General features: G+C 33.6%; 3 protein-coding genes across 3 annotated transcripts; 2 read left to right on the plus strand and 1 right to left on the minus strand.

Moving 5' to 3' along the window:
- Window positions 1-7,646: 7,646 nt before the first annotated feature.
- Window positions 7,647-8,615, plus strand: LOC125061358 (RNA exonuclease 4-like). The gene is made up of 2 exons (XM_047666757.1): window positions 7,647-8,044; window positions 8,355-8,615. Exons 1-2 carry the CDS (start codon window positions 7,727-7,729, stop codon window positions 8,481-8,483), a joined length of 447 nt encoding a protein of 148 aa, XP_047522713.1. The 5' UTR covers window positions 7,647-7,726; the 3' UTR covers window positions 8,484-8,615.
- A 5,765-nt stretch (window positions 8,616-14,380) lies between these two features.
- Window positions 14,381-15,777, minus strand: LOC125061557 (RNA exonuclease 4-like). Its single transcript, XM_047667029.1, has 2 exons — window positions 14,889-15,777; window positions 14,381-14,624 (listed from the first exon to the last, which is right to left on the minus strand). The coding sequence occupies exons 1-2, from the start codon at window positions 15,696-15,698 to the stop codon at window positions 14,433-14,435; spliced, it is 1,002 nt and encodes a 333-aa protein (XP_047522985.1). The 5' UTR covers window positions 15,699-15,777; the 3' UTR covers window positions 14,381-14,432.
- An 873-nt stretch (window positions 15,778-16,650) lies between these two features.
- On the plus strand, window positions 16,651-19,294 carry LOC125061238 (UDP-N-acetylhexosamine pyrophosphorylase). Its single transcript, XM_047666566.1, has one exon. The coding sequence runs from the start codon at window positions 16,810-16,812 to the stop codon at window positions 18,265-18,267; it is 1,458 nt and encodes a 485-aa protein (XP_047522522.1). The 5' UTR covers window positions 16,651-16,809; the 3' UTR covers window positions 18,268-19,294.
- Window positions 19,295-21,329: the final 2,035 nt, after the last annotated feature.

A 21,329-nucleotide genomic window follows, 5' to 3' on the forward strand; every position in this document is an offset into this window, starting at 1 on the left:
AACTGGATTGCGACTGTGGCCTGTCTTACATAGGGCAAACTAAACGCAATATGTCCAGCAGACTCAAAGAACACATTGCAGACATAAGACATAGACGACACACAAAATCAGCAGTCTGTGAACACATACTAGATAGGCCTAATCACTACATACGCTTTGACCAACCGAAAGTACTTGCGAAAGAGAAAAGATTCTTCCCAAGATTGGTACGCGAAGCCATTGAAATCAAAAAACACCCCAATTTCAATAGAGAAGACGGCCTAAAATTGTCAAACACCTGGGATCCAATAATATCCAAATTAAAATCTCAAAAAGAAACACAATCCGCGAAAATAGAGGACACCGTGAGCCATTTTTGCCAAAACCCTCCATCTTTTAGTCGATACCAACTCCGGGGAAATAAATACAGATAATTCAACTTTCTCTGCAGCTGTGATACTTTTTGACATTCAACATCTTTTGTCTTCAGTCACCGTGACCACGCACGCTGTAAAGCACGCGAAACGTCGGATAAATTTAAAATTATGTTAAATAGTTGTAAATTTATAATAATACATAACTTCAATCCGGTCAAAACAGTATTTTAGATCTTACATATCTTATCTTACATATATAAAAATACTTTGCACATTAAAAGGTACCTTATATTATAATTATTGGCCGTTTCGTCTTGGGCGTCCGGCGTTTTGAATATATAGAAACAACTACGTTTTAAGCCAAAAAAACGAAAGCAAAGTAATCTATATATATAAAAGAAAGTCGTGTTTGTTACAACACTTATAACTCGAGAACGGCTGGACCGATTGCCATGGTTTTTGATTTGTTGGATTTGTTTCCGTCCCGAATAGCAGAATAAGCAATAAAATATCGGATAAGTTAACGAATAACAATAAATAAATTAATTAATTTTACGAATGCAAAAACCATATGGTGCCATCTGTTGACAAAACTACGCATCATTTTACGTCGAATTCGTGTCAGTTCAAGAAATTCCGATCTTGAGCTGAATGAGGAGATGCATAACCATGCTTTGATCCTGATCAAAAGATGTTGGATATCAGAAAGTGCTTAACATGCAGTATCGCCATATTGACGCTAGAGAGAAGATGCTTAATGTGTAAAACTGCCATTCTTCTTTCGCAATGGCAAGCAATAAAACATTTCTGTATTTGAAAAAAGTTGTATTAATGTAATACTTAACATTAATAAAATCCTAAAATAAGTTAAATTAAAGTAACAACGATATTATAAGGTTGTAGGGCGGAACGAAGTTAGCCAGGTCAGCTAGTGTTTTTATAAAAGTGTCACGATCATTGGGGACACGCGTGAAGATATGTTTATTAACTTATTGAATTTTTACATAATACATAGTACCTTTCTGATAGCAATCCATTCGTATTATCTCTAATTTTATTAAACTTGAAATTTAAGGTTGATAAGCGAAGCTTAAAAGGATATCTGGATTCTGGCAGTATTTTGAGACTAGGTACTCAGTGTTTTAGTACCAATCATAAATATATTTGTTGTTTTGATAAAATTGGTTATATATTGTGTTGTTCCCACGAGAATATAAGTGCATGCTCCTATTTCACCATGGCTCCGGCTGATAGAGACAAATTTTGATTTCAATTTCAATTTTTATTATTATTAATTACTTATGATGTCATGTGGAACATGGTGTAATGGTTGCAGCTCCTTACAAACATTGTGTAAAACAAAAAACTTGGCTATTAAAAAGAGTGGCGGAGAGTTTATTGCCACTTCTTCTCTTCCCTTCTACGTCCTTGATTTGAAAACTGGCAGTAAATGTAAAATTAGAAGCATTTAATATGTATTTCTTTTTTGACGTTCATAAGTGTACATTGTGTTACCTATATGAATAAATGATTTTAACTTTTGACTTTTTGTCTTATATGATTAATAGCAATAAAAATACATCATTATTAATAAGATAGTTAAATAATAAATAATTATCGGCCCCCCAGTAGAGACGGACATATGGCAGTTGATTCAGTTTCTTAGTTGTTTCAATCGGAGTAGAAAAAGATATCTACCGTATTTTGAAAAATAATAAAATTATTGATAATTCACCTATACTAAATAATAGGTAATGTTGTAATAATTAACTATTCCAAATTCGAAGAAGATGTCTTTGTTATTGTAGAAGTTATACCATTATTACACCAAAAACGCTCTACTGAAAACTAGTGTTTTTGTAGAAGACCGTTTGTTCATTATCTTAGTGTTTAGGAGAGTGCTTTAGTACAACTTGAAAGGCAAGTTCTTTAGCGTAGCGTTTACTAAAGCAAGTAGCGTTTACATGTTTCAACTAAAGTACTATCCTAAAGCACTCTCCTAAACACTAAGATAATGTAAATCGGCCTTAATATGTTTTACATAATAATTAAAAGGTAGAATTATAGTCAATTCTTATATTATTGTATCACTATATCATCACATTATTAAAATATTTTCTCCACTTCCGTTGACTTTAAAATATTTATGTTATTGTGAATGAATAAGGATATTTCTAAAATATAAGGAACATACAGGAAAGAAATACAACAACTATCAAGGCAGTTTGCTGCACAAATTGCTCTAATATATATGTTTTTTATCCTTGCACCTCGTAGTCAAGTTACTCTAGAACTGATGCTGCAAAAGCCCAAATAGTTCTAGAACTCTTGACAAAATGCATTTGGCAATAGCGTGAATTGTCTTGGAACACACGTAATAGTATCTCCGGACAATTATACAAAATATTGACAATACTGTTCAAAAACAGGTGATCTGCAGTTCACACTTTATTTCTAAATGCTTAAGTCTATAGTGGTAATATTATGGTTTAAAAAAAACAAATTCCAAAAGAAAACGCCTAAATTCTATCATAAAATTTGTGGGATAAGCAAAAGTCAATCCAGCAAAGACCAGCAAATCCAGCATATGAGTTACCTCTTCCAAATAATGATCATTTCAGAACGAAGGTTAAAAATTTAAATTTTAAAATACATAAAACTTATTCCTATTAACAGTTATAATTACTTTATGTATGGGGCTTCCCCGAAATCATAAAGAACAAGGACTGTTAGAAATTAGTGTTGCCAGCATAGAAGGAGAAATACCGTTTTAATGAACAAAATATAGCTGAGTTATAATTTTCTGCATCAATATCAGTTATAAGCAATATAAGAGAAATGTTTTTAATTAATAAACTCAAAACTGATATATTTAGAAAATTAATTCACTATTGATGTGCCTCCGGAAAACATACAGCATTGTATAATGAAGAAGCAATGTATACTTAGCCATGAAGTGCGATACATACCGAGTGAAATAGTTCCGCTTAGATAGAATAGATGGCGCTGTAATCGCCTCAACTTCATACTTATCTTAACCAGCTAGGACGGTGTCATTTCCACAGTCATAGCGTTGTGTACTTTCGCCGCGTGCGGTCGAAACCGAAACAACTCAATAACGACTTAAAACCTTATAGTCTTTCTTAGTGTTAATTATTAGCAAAACGCATTATTTATACATCACAAGTGCGTAATGGACTCACGATGCCGATAAGGCCGCCGCCGGGGCCGATCAGGCAAGTAGTCTAAAAAAGTGTCGAGCAAGGTCGCGAACAAGACAAAGAGGACTCCACGTGCACCAGCAGCGCGTCTGATAGCGACTCGGAGCGCGAGGGACCGCCACGGAAGAAAAGGAAACTAGTAGCACAGGTAACGGTCGATCCCATGATCGACGCGTTATATAATCAGGTGAGTTTCCTCACAAATTTTATAATGCATCAACGATATTATGTACCAAATGTCAACGCCAGTGCGTCCAATGACGAGGGTACCCACTGACCGACCAACTACTATAACCATTTTTTATTAATCCGTCGACCCGAAAATCGAAATCTCTGGGCTTGGTCACAAATATTGATGATAAAAAGATTATTAAGAAAGCCGATAAAAAAGAAAAAAATTACAAAATAAATATACCTATAAAAATATAATAATATATTAAGCTTTTAAAACTCATATGTCAAAGGGAATTACTACAATCTGGATTACAAAAAATCATAAACTGGACTCGTAATAACCCAACGGAATTAAAACCCGCGATTAAATCTTTTCACAAAAATATCCTATATTGTTGGTAATGAATCACCTTCTTACAAATTGCATGAGCAAACCCTGCAAATTGTATGCGGAAAACGGGCGGAATGTATAGAAACTAGGCGTAAAAGATTAATAAGTAAGATTTCGGACAAAAGTATTCAAACTGCGCTTAGTAATATACCTCCTAGCGAGGAATTTTTATTTGACAAAAGTAAGCTCGCGTCCCTAATACAATCCCTCGGTGGGCCGCAATTCTGGTTATCTCCGCCGCAACCTTCAAGAGTAAGAGCTTTTTAAACCTAGATACAAAGAATAGTAAGCGTCTACATCCAAATACAGACACCAGGAACAAAATGGAAAAAATAATTTTCGTAATACCCACCTAAAACAAGAAACGATGCGAACGTTTAACAGGAAAATCGATAGTCATAAACAACTTCAAAACTACCCGTTATCTAACAATGACGGAAAAAAAATTACTATCCAACATAATTCAAGGATTCCGCATACCTCTGTACAAGAAACCGCTTTGTTAATGCCAATAAATCGAATAGTAAGTCAATACGCAACCGAACCGTCACCTACGACATCGCAGATAATCATAGAACTCCTGAATCAAGCAAGGTATCCTACAAACAGTTCTCAACAAAACCCCCAGTTGACCCCCAGTAGTTCACATCTAGACGGAAACCTTGTCAGGAAAATGGTCATACCAATAGAAAACGTGGCACTGCAACAAAAAGGACTTATATGCAGTGATAGCCGCAATACAAATAAATGTAAAAATATTACAAAACACACACGTGTTAATACAATCGGACAAATGAAACTCTGATTGCATACATTCAAACAGAAGGTGGAACGAAATCGATAGGGTTACTTACACTAACCTTCAAACTATTGCACCTGACGGACAAATTCAACATAACTCTGTCGGTACATTACCTACCAGGGTGATCATAGCAGACAGATTATAAAGGGGAAAAAAGGCTGCGTAGTGGCACCTTCCTCCTCTAGCACGGGTGTTCCCCTCCAAGTCTGTTACCCTGAGTTTTAGCACACCTAAACCGGGCGACGGGAACCTATCTGATAGTTGCTTCAGATTGGCCGCAAGGTTTCTGGCTGCAGGACCTGAAATCCAGGTCTCTAGATCACCCCCACGAAATTCAATACCTATCGCAGACACTCCTAGATACGACAATTGCACTGTCTCCTCCACAAATACAAGCATTGACCCTAAAAGTTTGGGAAATTGGGGGTGGGGTGCCCAAATAAAAGACTGGTCCACACTGGAAAAAGATTTACTTTTGAAGAGTTGGTCACTCCACCTGTCCACTTATTTACCCGCAATCAAAAGGGGGCTGTCATGGTGTGACAACTCTCAAGTGAACCCAAAATCCCCTCAAACAGCCGATATTGCAAAAAAATTAATATCTCTTTTTCTAAAAGAAAATTTATTTATTTATTTATTTAATTATAAGTAATCTTACTAACTAACATACATAATATTACAAAACAAACACTTAGACAGTACAGAAAGCCAAAACAGGAATTTATCCTATCAACCATCCTTGTTCGCAAATCGGCAATTTTAACTTTTTGCGGTCCCCATGTAGAACAACAAACACTTTCAAATTTTATTATTAAACACATCCTCAGAGTATTAGGAGTAGCTAAACCAAAAGTCGTGAAATCATCCGTCACGTGGGACCCGCGAATAGTACTAGACTGGCTTTCTTCCAACTCCCCTAGGGACACTTTATTCGATACGGCTCGCAGAACAGCCACAGTATTGCATGTAGCATTGGGCGGCAGGGTTCACTTTATTAGAAATTACTGACGAGCAATTCGTGGATGATGGTGGTAACATTTATTTAACACCGGTATTCGAATCTAAGACAGACACTCAAGACGCCAGTCAACATGGAAACTTTCTAAACACCACGATAAAACATATGCCCTATCACTTTAGTGAGACTTCAGTTAGTCCTGACGACTCATTGGTCTAGTGGTTAGTACCCCTGACTGCGAATCCATGGGTCCCAGGTTCGATTCCCGGCTGGGACGAACATTGATGTGATGAGCATTTGGTGTTGTGCTTGGGTCTTAGGTGTTTAAATATGTAATTATATGTCTATCTTTCTATAATATGTATGTATATCCGTTGCCTAGTACCCATAACACAAGCTTCACCAGCTTAGCATGGGACTAGGTCAATTGGTGTGAACTGTCTTTAAAAAAAAAAAAATATTGCTTTGAGTAACAGGTACAACAAGATCTCAAGTAAAAAATCTAAACAATATTTTTTATCCATCAACAGCAAAATAATTAGGTCGAAAATCAACCAATAGATGAAATTTTTTATTACACGGGGTAATTGGAAATCTTCAAATACATAGATTCTTTAATCATTACTGCCGCGAGATAGACTCTCGTAGAGAAAACTCATCACTCTTTCTTTAATACATTTGCACCATCGTAATTATAGAAATACCTTGTTGTTATGATAGGAAGTTTATATTATTATGTTAATTGTACATCTAAATCAGATGAGTATATAGTTACTAGTAACTATAGTTATATTTATACCGTAACTAAGAATAATAATTGCTAAATACTTATGCTTTGATTAAGAATAATGGCAAGTAAATAAAATAGTTATATAAACAATAACGGCTTTAGCTAAAGCCCGGACCTTAATTCTTCATAATCATCATAGCGTTGTGTTTTATATTGTACTATATACATCCACCAGCAGATAACAAACACGTCTTCATTATACAATGCTGTATGTTTTCCGGAGGCACATCAATATGACGGTTTTACATAACAATAAAACCGATATTATGTGCCGAGAAGGAAAACATACAGCATTGTAGGAAGCTCTTCCTGGTGAAGACTCTATGACTGTGGAAATGACACCGTCCTAGCTGGTTAAGATAAGTATGAAGTTGAGGCGATTACACCGCCATCTATTCTATCTAAGCGGAACTATTTCACTCGGTATGTATCGCACTTCATGGCTAAGTATACATTGCTTCTTCATTATACAATGCTGTATGTTTTCCTTCTCGGCACATAATATCGGTTTTATTGTTATGTAAAACCGTCATATTAAAACACGTTATAACAGTTGTAACACTGGGCTATATTATTTCCCTATTTTGAAAAGAGAGTCCAATCATAACAACACAATGGTACAATTATTAAATTATGTAAGTATTTGTATTTAATCAAAGTTTAATTGGGTTTATTAAATTTATTTTTGCTTTTTTTAGCACACAATATTTTCTGGCAACACTGCTTAGTTAAATCTAATCTATGTAAGCGCTTTATGATGTTTATTGGTTTTCAGATAGACTTACTAAACTAATTTTACAAATTTCATATGCATACCAATCTAAATTCATATTTGTTTGATTAATCGAGATTTGTTTCTAGTTTACCCCCTAATTTTTTATAAATCTCTTAAAGCTTTAAACAAAATAATGAAGCGGTTTATTAAATGGTCACACAGCGCTTGATCGCTGAGTTGTCAAAAAATATCCTATAAGTTCTTGAAGCGCACATTTCCGTAATCCGTTACTCCAGTTACCAGTATCTTGGCTTGAGAAATGGTTCGTGTCTTCGCTATGGATTGTGAGAGGGTTCAAATTAATGAGTATGAAAGTAGGCTTCATAGAGTAACCGTCGTGGATGAAAAATGTAGTTGTGTCATGGATAGACATATTAAACCAGTACCCGACACCCGTCACCCGAGTTGCCGTAGACAATATAGCTGGGCAGAACCGGTAGAGAAAGTTGTCCTTGCTTTGAAGAAAATCATCAAAGAGGAAGACGTGCTTGTGGGGTTTGATGTTCAGAAGGACCTCCATGATATGGGAATGTTCCACTCTAATGTCAGGGACATGGCGCCCTACAATGCTCTCCTAGTAAGTGCTATTATTTATTTCAGTAAAAGTAAATCATAACAATTAGTTTATTAAGTATATCTAATTTAAAATCAGTCTCGTTTGGCGTGTTTTACAGAAAAAACAATTTTCTTTACTTGTTTTTGCTTTAAACTATCTATGAATTATTGACTATTCTATTATTATTGATGTTATGTTGGTTATTTTTTCAATGTAATAGATGCGTAAAGGCTTGTTACACAATATAATAAGTACCTAATTATCTCTCTTTACCGATTCCGAATGCAAGTACGGCGTTTAGATGACGCAAATATAATATAGTATTTTTCAGGAATCTGGCCTGAAAGAGTCTCTTATGGATTTGGCTTTTCAAGAGCTTCGTTATCCCAATCCCGGACTACATGACTCTCGCTATTTTTCTGCTGCTGCTATGAACATTTACCAAAAATATAGCTTTTAATTATTTATGTAAATACCGTTTTAATGATCCCAATTTACGTGTTCTTAAATGTTAATTAATATTTTACTTTGTTCTTATTACAAATTAAGTTTCCATTCGATAAGTTTCGTAAAATAAATGTATTAATTGAAATGGTTTTAATTCCTCCTTGTTCTGTAGGATATATTTAATATCTTTTAGGTAGTTTAGTATAGATTTTTCTGATATATTTCCTTGCAATTGGTCGCAGTTTCATTATCGTATCGTAGTTTTCTAACTTCCTTTTTTCAAACCAAGTGTCAGTGTAATGTCGTTTATTTAACTAATTACATTTACTCATTACACATCATACCATTACAGATTATGCCATTATATTATGGCAACTATTTACATTTTATTTTCATAACACACAAAACTCTACATTAAAAATAGATTAAAATATTTACAAAAAATCAATTTACAAATATTGTCCCACATTACAAATAATGTTTAATTTAAATACATGTTACATTACAAGTCGGTCGCTACCACCTCTACGTCCGCCATTTTGACTGCAAATTCTAATTTAATGACGTGGAATAAGTGATACATGTATCTTATGTTCCATAATAAACATATTTTATTTTTATTTATTCAACTGTGGATGGGTCTGTGTCTGAGGGATGTCTCATGGGTCATGGGATGGAGGCTGGAGCACACTGCACAGGCGAATCGCGAATATTCATGCGTATATTTGTTAACGTAAAATTGTAAAAACCGTTAGATTGTAATCTATCTCGCGAGATTGTAAACTGTCGAAAAATTGTGAACTCAACGTACTGCTTACAATTTAACGTGTTATTATTCGGTAGATAATAATCTATCGAAGTGAAATCGTCATATTGTGAAACGGTACGCACCTCGCGCGCTGATTTATAATAATACATAACTTCAATCCGGTTAAACAGTTTTTTCTTTAATACGTGAAATTGTAAGCAGTACCTTGAGTTCACAATCTTTCGACAGTTTATAATCTCGCGAGATAGATTATAATCTAACGGTATTTACGATTTTACGTTAACATATTCACATCGAGCGAAAATTCAATGTCAGTCGCCACCTTAATAAAAGACATTCTGAGCATTTTGAAATAAGCTTATTATATTATTCGTCTGAGCAAACAATTAAAAAATGCATGCGAAATGCGAATGAGTGTGATGGCGCCACTGATAACAAGAAATCGATAGCTTTACATTTAGGGAACAGTTTAAGATTCAATTACTGCAAAGTTTTGCTAAAACTTATTTGTCATCTTTATAACATAAACAATTTTTTAACCGGTAAATAAGATTTTGTTAATATTAAATTTCGAATCCAAATCATGACATCTTCAATACGTATCGCTAGATAGCATTAAAACAATTCAGCGTTTGTAGTGTTTTGTCACAATCATTATCACATGCAAATTACTACTAGATGGTGCTCTCCACACATTTATAAACAAATTCTTGAACTAGTTATCAGAGTGAAGAGAAAAGAGAAGGCGGGTATAACAATAGTCGAGGCATGAAGTGAGTTGTTAAAAATATATTTTTGTACTGATTTCATTTATTTACTTTTAGTACCGGTGGTAATTTTTATAAACTTTAAAAAGACAAAAGTATTAATTGTTAATTAAACCAATTTAGCAAAAGAACCAAATTGCCGGGTAAGGGCCGATTTACATTATCTTAGTGTTTAGCAGAGTGCTTTAGGATAGTACTTTAGTTGAAACATGTAAACGCTATTTGCTTTAGTACGGTTCTACATGACTTTCAAGTTGAATCAAAATAGAATCGCTTTTTATTTTTGTTTCAAGAGTTTCCCGCGCCCGCGCAACCCCCGAGATCTTCCCTCGTTTTGTGTAAACACGTAATTTAGTAAAATGTTTAGGAGAGTACACAAGTCCCGTGAAACGCGTGCGTGTTTTTTGATTTTTAAAGATGGCTAAATGGTTGGAAAATACAACTATCTAATTTTTGTCTGAATATGTTGTTTACGAATGTTTGTGGAACGTTAGAAACAATTTATACAAAAACAAACCGGCTAGGCATTCGGCATACACTGCCTTAAAAGAAGCTATTTTATTTATTATTTGTATTTAGTTTAATTATTTCGAATAAAATCTCGTCTTCTATATTTTGTTCCATAACTACAGTTAGTATTTTGCGTAGAATAGAGTGTATTTGCTGACGTCGTTGCGCGTTCATTGTGCCGCTGTAATGATACTCTACTGGAAAAAATGTAAACGTTCACTCGCAACGCACTAAAGCACTAAAGAACTTGCCTTTCAAGGTGTACTAAAATACTCTCCTAAACACTAAGATAATGTAAATCGGTCCTAAAGTATATTATACAGCTTACACCCAGGAAGAAAAAATACTAAAATCGCAATTTTATCGTTTCGTAATTTTTACTTCAAATCGATAAATTAAATAAAAACTCGACAATAACTGCTCTGTTTGATTTGACCTTCACAGTCTCCTTTCTTAGGTAGCCTACTTACTGCTTTCCTTAGAAATTCGACCATGTACGGTTTAAGCACTCGCCCGGTACCGCACAACCCACCCAAAGGCCGAGAACAAATTTAAATTAAAACTTGCCCTCGAATCGGGAATCGAACCCGGTACCCCTCACCTAGCTGCCACTTTATAAGACCGCTAGGCTATGAGGCCCTAATTGGTTTACGTTATTGATGAGTTTCAAATATTGAGACTTTGTATCACTGCCAGCAAGCTTTAGTGCTTCCAAGAGTTATGCTTCTCTCCCTTCTACTATTGAACGTAATCCCTGAACAAAGGCATTTTAGATGTGTTCAAAGCCATATTCACCAAGAAGCGCTGTATTGTTTCTTTTTTTAGCTGATTCTGACGAGTCAGTCTTCCGCGGTTCCAAGTAGATGGCGTGAAATCAGGTGTTACTTCTTAGTTCAGTAGTTACCAAATATTCTGCATCCAACCAATTGCAGTTCTTTCTAAAAAATGAATTCTTTTTCCTCGACGCTTCTGCCCATCGTCTATTCAAGGGAGGAATAAGATTACATTGAATATTTTTTTTTTTTTAAAGACAATTCACACCAATTGACCTAGTCCCATGCTAAGCTGGTGAAGCTTGTGTTATGGGTACTAGGCAACGGATATTCATACATATTATAGATAGATAGACATATAAATACATATTTAAACACCCAAGACCTAAGCACAACACCAAATGCTCATCACATCGATGTCCGTCTCAGCCGGGGATCGAACCCGGGACCCATGGATTCGCAGTCAGGGGTACTAACCACTAGACCAATGAGTCGTCAGTCGAATATCACTGATAATAAGACAAAAGTCTTCGGAAACATGATTTTTCTTTTAAAACTGTCGATAGAGCTCCTAGGAAACCATAATATATATCTTTATATATGATTTAATAATAAAGAGGAGCATTTTGTTGATTAAAATTATGCCGCGAAATGTAAAGCACCGGGAGACGCCAAACTGTCAAAAGTCACGACGAAGTTACAAAACTGTCCTTTACTTTATACTGTTAATTTCTTTTATATAAATACTAGCAAACTCGGCGAACTCCGTTTCGCCACCAGATGGCTTCGTTTTATGTAACATTTCGTTTGGTGATCCCGCTTTTCTGTGGAAAGTTTTCCTGAATTTTCTTTGCTATAAACCTCACGGAGCCCGAGACCTTTCCAAAGAATGTAAAACCGTAGAAATCGGTTCGTGCGTTCTGGAGTTATAGCGTCAGGAAGGAAAACCCGACTTATTTTTATATAGTAGATAATCCTAAAACCTACTATTTAAATGTTATATGTATGTGAAATTTGTACGACATCTTATAACTATTCCTACAAATTTTTGAATGAAATTTTTTAAAAGATTTAAGCGAACTGATATAAAATAGACATTCTAGGACATACTTTGCGGAATTAAAAAAAACTTACTCCAAATGAAAATCATGCAAAAGTACTATATTATATTAAAGTTACTCTTATTACTATTTAATAAACTTTTAGAAGTGCATCAATAACAACATTAGTAAAAACGATTTTTGATATGCCGTTGTTCTACCATTTTACATAGTGCGCCGGTAAAATTCATTCAGTTCATTCTCTTTTAGGTTTCCCCACCCTTTAGGAGATGTAATAAATAATAAACATTTAGAAAATTAAAATTTATTATCTTAAGTTAACAATTCCTAGTATGACTTATATTTTCTTAGAATATTCTAGTTATTGATTCTTATAAGGACGTAACTTTGACAGACTTAAATACTTTTGTCAGATACTATCTCGTTATAACTGTCGAAGAGAAAATTAAACCACCCTAATTACATATGTGTGTATTTTAATAAAACTATTTTAGCTGTTATAAGTTCGAATTTATTATCAACGGATTATATATTTGAAATTATAAATAATTAAGCGGCAATAGTGTTTTAATATGTTGTAGCGACATCTACAAACAGGGGCTACAATCTTTATTATGACGTCATAGCCTGGATCGCGCTAATATAACCCCAAAGCCGGGCGCATACATACTGATTCCGGATCAGGTTTCCGTATCAGGGTTTCAGATTCGGAAACCTGAATGGTCCGCGTGCATACAAAATGTTCGACAAGGCGCACACCGTTCTTACTTTTTCCGGACAGAAAAAGACCTGACGTTCGGTTCGGAATTTCTCCGTGCGTTCGTTTTGGAAGAACGGAAAAAAACCTGATGACGTCACCCCGAACGCAGCATTCGCATACATTTTGGCTCGATCACCGCACACGTACGGAAATTTTCATTCAGAATCGCGTTGGCGCTGTGTGCGTATTTTGCTTTTTTATTTTATCTCGTATGCTATTATGAAGCTCATCAAAGGATTTCATTGACATCCTGTAATATTTGAAGAATTCTTCTGGGTATGCCCGTAACTTTGCTCTTTTGACATAGAATTGACTCTCAGTTAATCTTTGGGTATTCAGTGGATGCACCCAATAACGACGTTTTATGCCCTTTTTGTCTAGCGCCAATAAAAGAGCAATGAGCATCAATTCGTCTTCGTCGTCCATACTCGTGCGTTATCAGAAGCGTCTATGATCGAACTGATTGTTTAAATTCCGAATGCAAAAAACAGAATGTGTGCGTTCTCCACACGGAATTCTTGATTAGGAAACCTGATCAGGATTTCTGATCAGGAATCAGTATGTATGCGCCCGGCTTTAAGCGGGCCATAGACGGACCGCAGTAGCAGAGCAGTTCCTGGGCAAACCGCATGTTGCAGTAGGTCTTGACTGCATACATACATGCGGTCCGTCTATGGCCACTGGGGCCTTTGAATTATAGTTAGACTAGTCAAGGAGGTCTAAAAGCAGCCTTCTTTCACAATGTCATCATTTCAATACACTTTAATCATAATATCCATCTGTCAACTTGATAACAAATTCGATTTTATATCCGCTAGAAAGTTTTTAAAACATCTCAAATCATATATGTATTTGTCTCAAATCTATCTTGACATATGTAAGTATGTTCGTCAGAAATTTAATCAGATGGCTCAAAACATTTTTTGCCTTGACATAGAAGCAAGTATATGGTAACAAGTTTCATACAATTTTTAACCATGTTTTATAAAATACTTTTGCTTAAAAGTAATTTATTATTGAATGGCAACATAATCCAATTTTTTATTAGTTTTTTCATGTTGTTCAGCAAATAGTTTTAAATAGTAAAGAACTAACATCAGCTTTTTCTTTACTTGAAAATTTGAACAAAAAACTTAGTTGATATAGAAAATGGGCTGAGTGGGTGAAATAGACTAATATAATTCAATAAAGGAGGAGTATATTTTGTAAAAGTATGTCCTTTTTCCAGGATAACAAAGAAATTTTAAGAAATCATTTTTGTTTTTAAAGAGAAAATTAATAAATTCTCAGTCCATTTAATATTACTATAACATTAATAAATGTTATGTCTCAACAAATTTACGACTATATCCCCTTTTTTCACTTAAAGCTTGCTCCCAGGTTTTGCCAACTGTGCAGTAGAGCTGCATCGTAGCTCGGGCATCCTCAACAGAGCTGTGTTCCCCATGTTGAATATCTATACCTAGTATTTCTTTCGCTAGACGTTTGAGGGACGGTGTGCTGCCTTTAGTGATCTGAAATTTGATAAGTGTTTAGTAAGATTTGATCAAACAGTATTTGAAATATTGTTGAAGACTGATCTATGATATCTGACTATGAATCTATGTATATTTATATAAATCTATCAATATCTTATGTCTCGCAAGTCTTCACCATGCTATTTCACTAACATTCTTTTAGCTAGCTTGAAACCAATAATCATTTGTCATTAAATTAACTAAATTAATTAATATAATTTTAAAGTTTAATTAGTTAATATTATATTAAAGATGCATTACCTTTCTAAATGGTTTATATTTTGATGTGTCTCTTATACATTTCTTAGGATGTGATAAGAATAGCACACTTAAATCAGTCTTGAGTGAATGGCCTACTACAATGCGTCCTTTTAATATCTCAGAAACTTCTTTTTGTACTATTATAAAGTCTTCACCATTTAATAAATCCTCTTTTCTAACTCCACTTATACTAGTTCTATAGTCTACAACTTCTTCTCGCGGTTTAACAAACTTGTCGTAAATACAGTCACCAAATTTATTAACTAAAGATACTCTAGCTATCATATGATCGTCTCCATTGTAACCTATTCCAACCATCTCACAATCCATTGCTATAAACTTAGTGAGTTTATTTTTTTTATCTTTCCTAGTTTCCTCTTTAACATTATCTACTTCATCATTGTCCAATTCTGTTAATTTATTATTCAATTTTAAAGTTTTCATGTTGTTTGCAACATTGTTTTGTTGATTAGATTTCTTCTTTCTGTCGCGACGAAATGTACCTTTAAACGATTCTTTTTTATCCGTATCTTCTTTCTTTTCACTTTTTTTGTCCATGAAGGTTGTTAAATGCATAAGTTTTTGCCAATTTGCATCAATAACACCTCTTTTAACAATTGTTTGGTTAGGTTTCCCTATTGGGTTCCTTTTAAGTTTCTTATTATTTTCGACCATGTTTACATTGAAAACTTGATGAATAAGTTTACTAAAGATATAATAAGCAAACACGAAAACACGGAAAACAGTGTTCAGCACAAAATCGATAATAAATAGCAACCGTATGAGTAAGTCGTGAAAGGAAATTAACATTTATATATATTTTAGCAACTGTAAACTGTATTAATCCACATGGCTTCTCTACTCTTGTCGTCTATGGTTTATGACAATTGACAAATATTAACAGTTATAAAATGGGCCCTATCTATATATTATTATTTCGTTAACATTTTTTTTTCCTTTCTTGGCCTGCACGGTTTGTGCATCAGCCATGTATGAATTTGGAAAGGGATCAGATAAATTTAGTATTTAAGTACATACTTAAATGGTTATAATTTTATATTGTTATGAAAAATGAAACTGGCTAAAATTCTATATACATCAATATTTATATTAGATAAAAGGACAGAAATTGAAGTAGGAAAAGGAATTTGGTGTGGCAAAAGGTTAAAGTTAAGGTTAAGCCATGCCAAATGCACGGGAATGCATGCATGGCCCAGCCTCATTTGTTAACATTGAATATTTTTTTAATTCAATATTTTTTAAAGTTTAATAAAATCTTGTATTTATTTTTGTAACATGTAACCCTTAATAATCAAACAAAAAGTATAGAACTTTCGTTTAAAAATGTAAGATGAAAGATTGCGCCAATATATATAACATCTCACATATATTTAAATTATTATTTACGTTGCTTACGGCAATACACAATTATTGTGACTTTATAATATATATTTTTTTAATATACTTATATTCGTTGGTCATATAAGTTTAATATTATTATGTTTCTGAATCCGCTTATTGTGTTATCGAGTTGAAACTTGAAAGTGACAGTTGACAAAACATCAATTGCCAATATTACAAAAAACAATATTTAATGTTTTTATTTTGATTTACAATATACAATTTACACTAATCATTGATGTTTTGCCTCAGAAATGAAGTTATTATTACTATTTAAAAGCCGCAATGTATATGACTACATATAAAATTAAAATTTTATATTAGGTGATGTATTACACAAGAATGTAAATAAACAAAATTGTCTCTAAATGTCAAAAGTCGGCCGACGGCGACGTGTTTTTGTGGTGGGGAATATTTACGTGAAAATGTATGAAGGTGATGTGGAACGCAATCAGTATACACTTTCTAATCGTGGTGATCGGTCTCGATAAGATATAGTTCTTTTGCCGCGCATCAAAAAATGTCGTTCGAAAATCTTAAGGATTATGTGAGTGCCCATGGTCAAGAACACCTTATCAAGTATTGGCCGGAACTTAATGATAATGAGCGGGAACAGTTGGCGGGAGAGATCCGGAAGTTAGATCTGGCGGAAATGAATGAAACTTTCCACAGAGCGAACGAAACTCCAAAAGTAATATTGGAAAAATTAGATGACGAATTAAAACCTATTCCACAAACACACTATGAAGCTGTTCCCAGCTTAACTGAGGAAAAAATTATGGAGTATGAAAATATAGGTTTACAAGAGATTTCTGATGGAAAAGTTGGTGTATTGCTTCTCGCGGGCGGGCAAGCTACAAGGCTTGGATTTGGACACCCTAAAGGCATGTATGATGTTGGTTTACCATCACACAAAACCCTGTTTCAAATCCAAGCAGAAAGAATTCTTCGTGTGCAGCAAATGGCAGAAGAAAAAACAGGCAAATTTGGTAATATTACTTGGTATATTATGACTTCTGAGCATACAAAAGCTCCTACAGCGAAATACTTCAAAGATCATTCCTTCTTTGGCTTAAATGAAGGAAACATAGTATACTTTAAGCAGGGTACACTTCCCTGTTTTGATTTTGAAGGAAAAATTCTACTTGATGAAAAACATCATATTGCCTCTGCTCCAGATGGAAATGGAGGCCTTTACCATGCATTGAAAAGTCAAGGCATTCTAGAAGATATCAAAAAGCGTGGTATCCAGCACTTACATGGTCACTCTGTAGATAACATTCTAATTAAAGTGGCAGATCCAGTATTTATTGGTTATTGTAAGAGTAAAAATGCTGATTGTGCTGCTAAAGTTGTTCAGAAATCTTCACCAAGTGAAGCAGTTGGTGTGGTATGTAGAGTGAATGGACATTATAAAGTGGTGGAATACTCTGAGTTGACTGATGAAGCTGCAAACAGACGAAACCAGGATGGACGCCTAACATTCTCTGCTGGAAACATATGCAACCATTATTTCTCAGCTGATTTTCTTCTAAAAATTTCAGACTTTGAACGGAAACTAAAGCTCCATGTTGCAAAAAAGAAAATACCATATGTTAATGATGGAATAAAAATAAAACCAACTGAACCAAACGGTATTAAAATGGAAAAGTTCATATTTGATGTGTTTGAATTTGCTGAGAATTTCATTTGCTTAGAAGTGGCTAGAGATGTTGAATTTTCAGCTTTGAAAAATGCAGATTCAGCAAAGAAAGATTGCCCATCAACTGCTCGGGAAGACTTATTGACGCTTCACAGGAAATATATCAGGGAAGCAGGTGGGATTATAACTGATGATATTGACGTTGAAATTTCTCCCCTACTTTCCTATGGAGGAGAAAATTTGAGGGAGTTTGTTGAAAATGAAGTGTTCACAATTTCACCATTCCATTTAAGCGGTATTCATGAAAGTAATGGTTATCGAAACGGCAATCATTAATCAGATTATAATCTGATAAATATCATTATCAGTATACACACTTGAAAAATTAATTATATTAAAACTCCTTTGATTTTATACAGAACAGGTTCATAATTCCTCAAAATTTAAAAAGTTTGTTTAAAAACATTTTAATATTAATTCCAATTGAATCAGTCTATATGACTGATTTACAAAATCATTGTAATTGAAACGCCTTTAAAAAATGTAAATATAAGTTCAGAAAAGCTTGCCTTAGCATTTAGTAAACAAAAATTTAGGCGGGAAAACTGCATACTGCCATTAAGATAATGTCAATGTCATTTACTAACAAGCAATAATGTTTTCTATAATTAATGACCTACGATTATTAATCTACAATTCGTAGAAATTACGATTGGTTAAAGACTAGCCGATCTTTAGTTTATTCTACGTATATTATACCGAAAGATATTTATCTACCGTTCTATTTATGTTCTCTACAATTTTTATAGTATTTATAATTAATATCTTTACCTGAATCATACGAGAATCTATATACTAGACGATTAATACGGAAACTATTCTTAGGGATTCGTTTTAAGGGATCGATCCAACGATGTTCACTTTTGTAAGTGTATCAATAATTAGAAAATTTATTAAAAAGTTATGGTAAAAATACGGATCCGTGTGCTATGAAGTCAAAAATACTGTGTTTAACATAGGTTATATGATTTTTTCTGTGCTATTAAATTTCTTCAAAATTTCTAGTCAACGGTCATAATCACAATGAATTTATTATGTACATATGTAATATACGTTTTTAGTATTTATAGAAACGCTAGTAATTTGTATGGTATATATTTGTTTAATATACCGGGAGTAAAATAAATATAATACTACCATCACGAATAATAGTTCGTCAATTGTTGATTGGCAAAAAATTTCAAAATATGTCAACATTTTTCAGTCATAATATAGCTCCACTAATCAGACAATATAAACGGTATTAGTTTCGTAGAAAAAAATACTCGCAGATTCAATTTGTTATCTATTGCCAAAAAGAAAATTAGCAAAATTCCTTTTTTAAAATTGACAATCGAAAATTGAAATTGACAAACATTTGTTTTTTTGTTCTGCAGAGTTTTTATTTGGTAATAAAACCTCTCGGTGACAATATAGCGAAATTAAATTGAACTATTTTAATCTTAGTTATAAAAGCTTCCAGCAAAATGTATTATAATGAAAGAACATAAAATCTTTATGCTTTACGCAATTGCTACCCATTAATGGATGTTTATATTTTATATAATTGTTATAGTTGTTTATGTAAATATATTACAAATTGTTAAGCCCTTTGCCTCGCAAGGCTTTTAATTTGAAAATTCCATGTACTTACTTAATTTTTAGATTTTAAACGTTATTAAATTGTTAGATTTTTATGTACATATATGAAATATGCAATAAATAATTATACTGAAAATTCTTGTTTCTTAATCGACCAATTTCTTAAAGAGCCCTACTTAGAATCGTCCATTATATCTCAATTAATAATTATATCTAATTTTGAGCAACGGCCTCGAAACTAATATCCCAAAATGAATGCACCTTTTTAGTCGAAGAAAGAATTCAAAAAATAATTTTGTCATTAAATATAATTTAAAGATGTACAGTAAAATGAGAACTCCCCCTAGGACTACCTTTGCCGTAAAAAATCTTGGTTTTTGTCTATGACGGCTGTTATAATTATTAAAAAAAAAATAAAGGTATGTAGTGGGACATGGAAAAGGACTGTTATTGTAGTATCACTGTTATTTGCTAAGAAAAATAGTACACAAGAACATAGTGTCTTCTCTTAATAGACATTGTAAGTATTGTTGTTGGACACTTTCTTATGTAAAATATCCTTTTTAGTAAATTAGGTTAGACTTAAATTACTTATTAGTCTTAACTTAGGTTCGTCGTAATTTTAAGGCTTTGTGCATGGACAATATATAATAAACGTGCGTCTGTGCGACATTTTATTAATTTTCAAAAACTTATTTTTTCAGATTTTCGAACTTTATGACTGCTTTGTCAACTTATTAACAAATAAAGTGAATAAGGGCCTCATAGCCTAGCGGTCTTATTAAGTGGCAGCTAGGTGAGGGGTACCGGGTTCGATTCCCGGTTCGAGGGCAAGTTTTAATTTAATTAAAATTTGTTCTCGGCTTTTGGGGTTATGCGGTACCGGGTGAGTGCCTAAACCGTACATGGAGGACACGGTCGAATTTCTAAAGACAAGTACGAATTATAAAAAATCCTATACTTGACGCTGGCTAATGCACAAATCGTGCCAGAGCCATAAAAAAAAATAAAGGGAATTTTGTAGTGTAGCGTCCTCAAACCTCGGGACGGTGAGGTCTTTGGAGAGAAATGTCACTATTCAGTCAGTTCTGAAATCAAGGGCGTAGAACAGACGAAGTGCCCAGACCAGAAACGCCGCTCTTTTTAACTTTATTCCGCTAGTTTTGTTTACGTGACTTGAATAACATGACTCCATTTAAAACGAAATTAATATATTTATGAATTCATTATAGTTGTGACATTTATGAATACATTTATTTCCTTATTTTTACAGTAAATTAAATAAAAATGTTATGTCATTTTTCCGTGGAATATTTTTTTTAATTCTACGTCTATGGTTTAATTATTGTTCCACAGATATACTGGATCAGTGTATCTGAAACTTTTTTGTACCTTAGCCATTTATAATTTTTAAATATTAAGAAAACTGAATTGTTCACTTAAGAGAGAAGGTTTGAGGAAGCAATTACTAATTGTTAACGAAACACAGTAAGTAAATTTTCAAAACATCGAAAGAAAAACTGAAATTCAAAATACAAATAATTTTAATAAATTTTCGAATAGCCCTTAGCAATCAAATTTCCCCCTGTGGGGAAACACTATATTTCGACTACCACATGATTTACACTGTTCATGTTTTACTTTTTCCCTCCAAAACTGAACGAAGTCGCTGTCACGTTACACAACTAGACGGGTAATATTTCGTAACCTGTTATAATCGAAAAGTGAATGCCAAGTTTTAACCTTGACAACGTAAT

The sequence above is a fragment of the Pieris napi genome, chromosome 23, assembly GCF_905475465.1.
Source record: "Pieris napi chromosome 23, ilPieNapi1.2, whole genome shotgun sequence".
In the NCBI taxonomy this organism is placed as follows: domain Eukaryota; kingdom Metazoa; phylum Arthropoda; class Insecta; order Lepidoptera; family Pieridae; genus Pieris; species Pieris napi.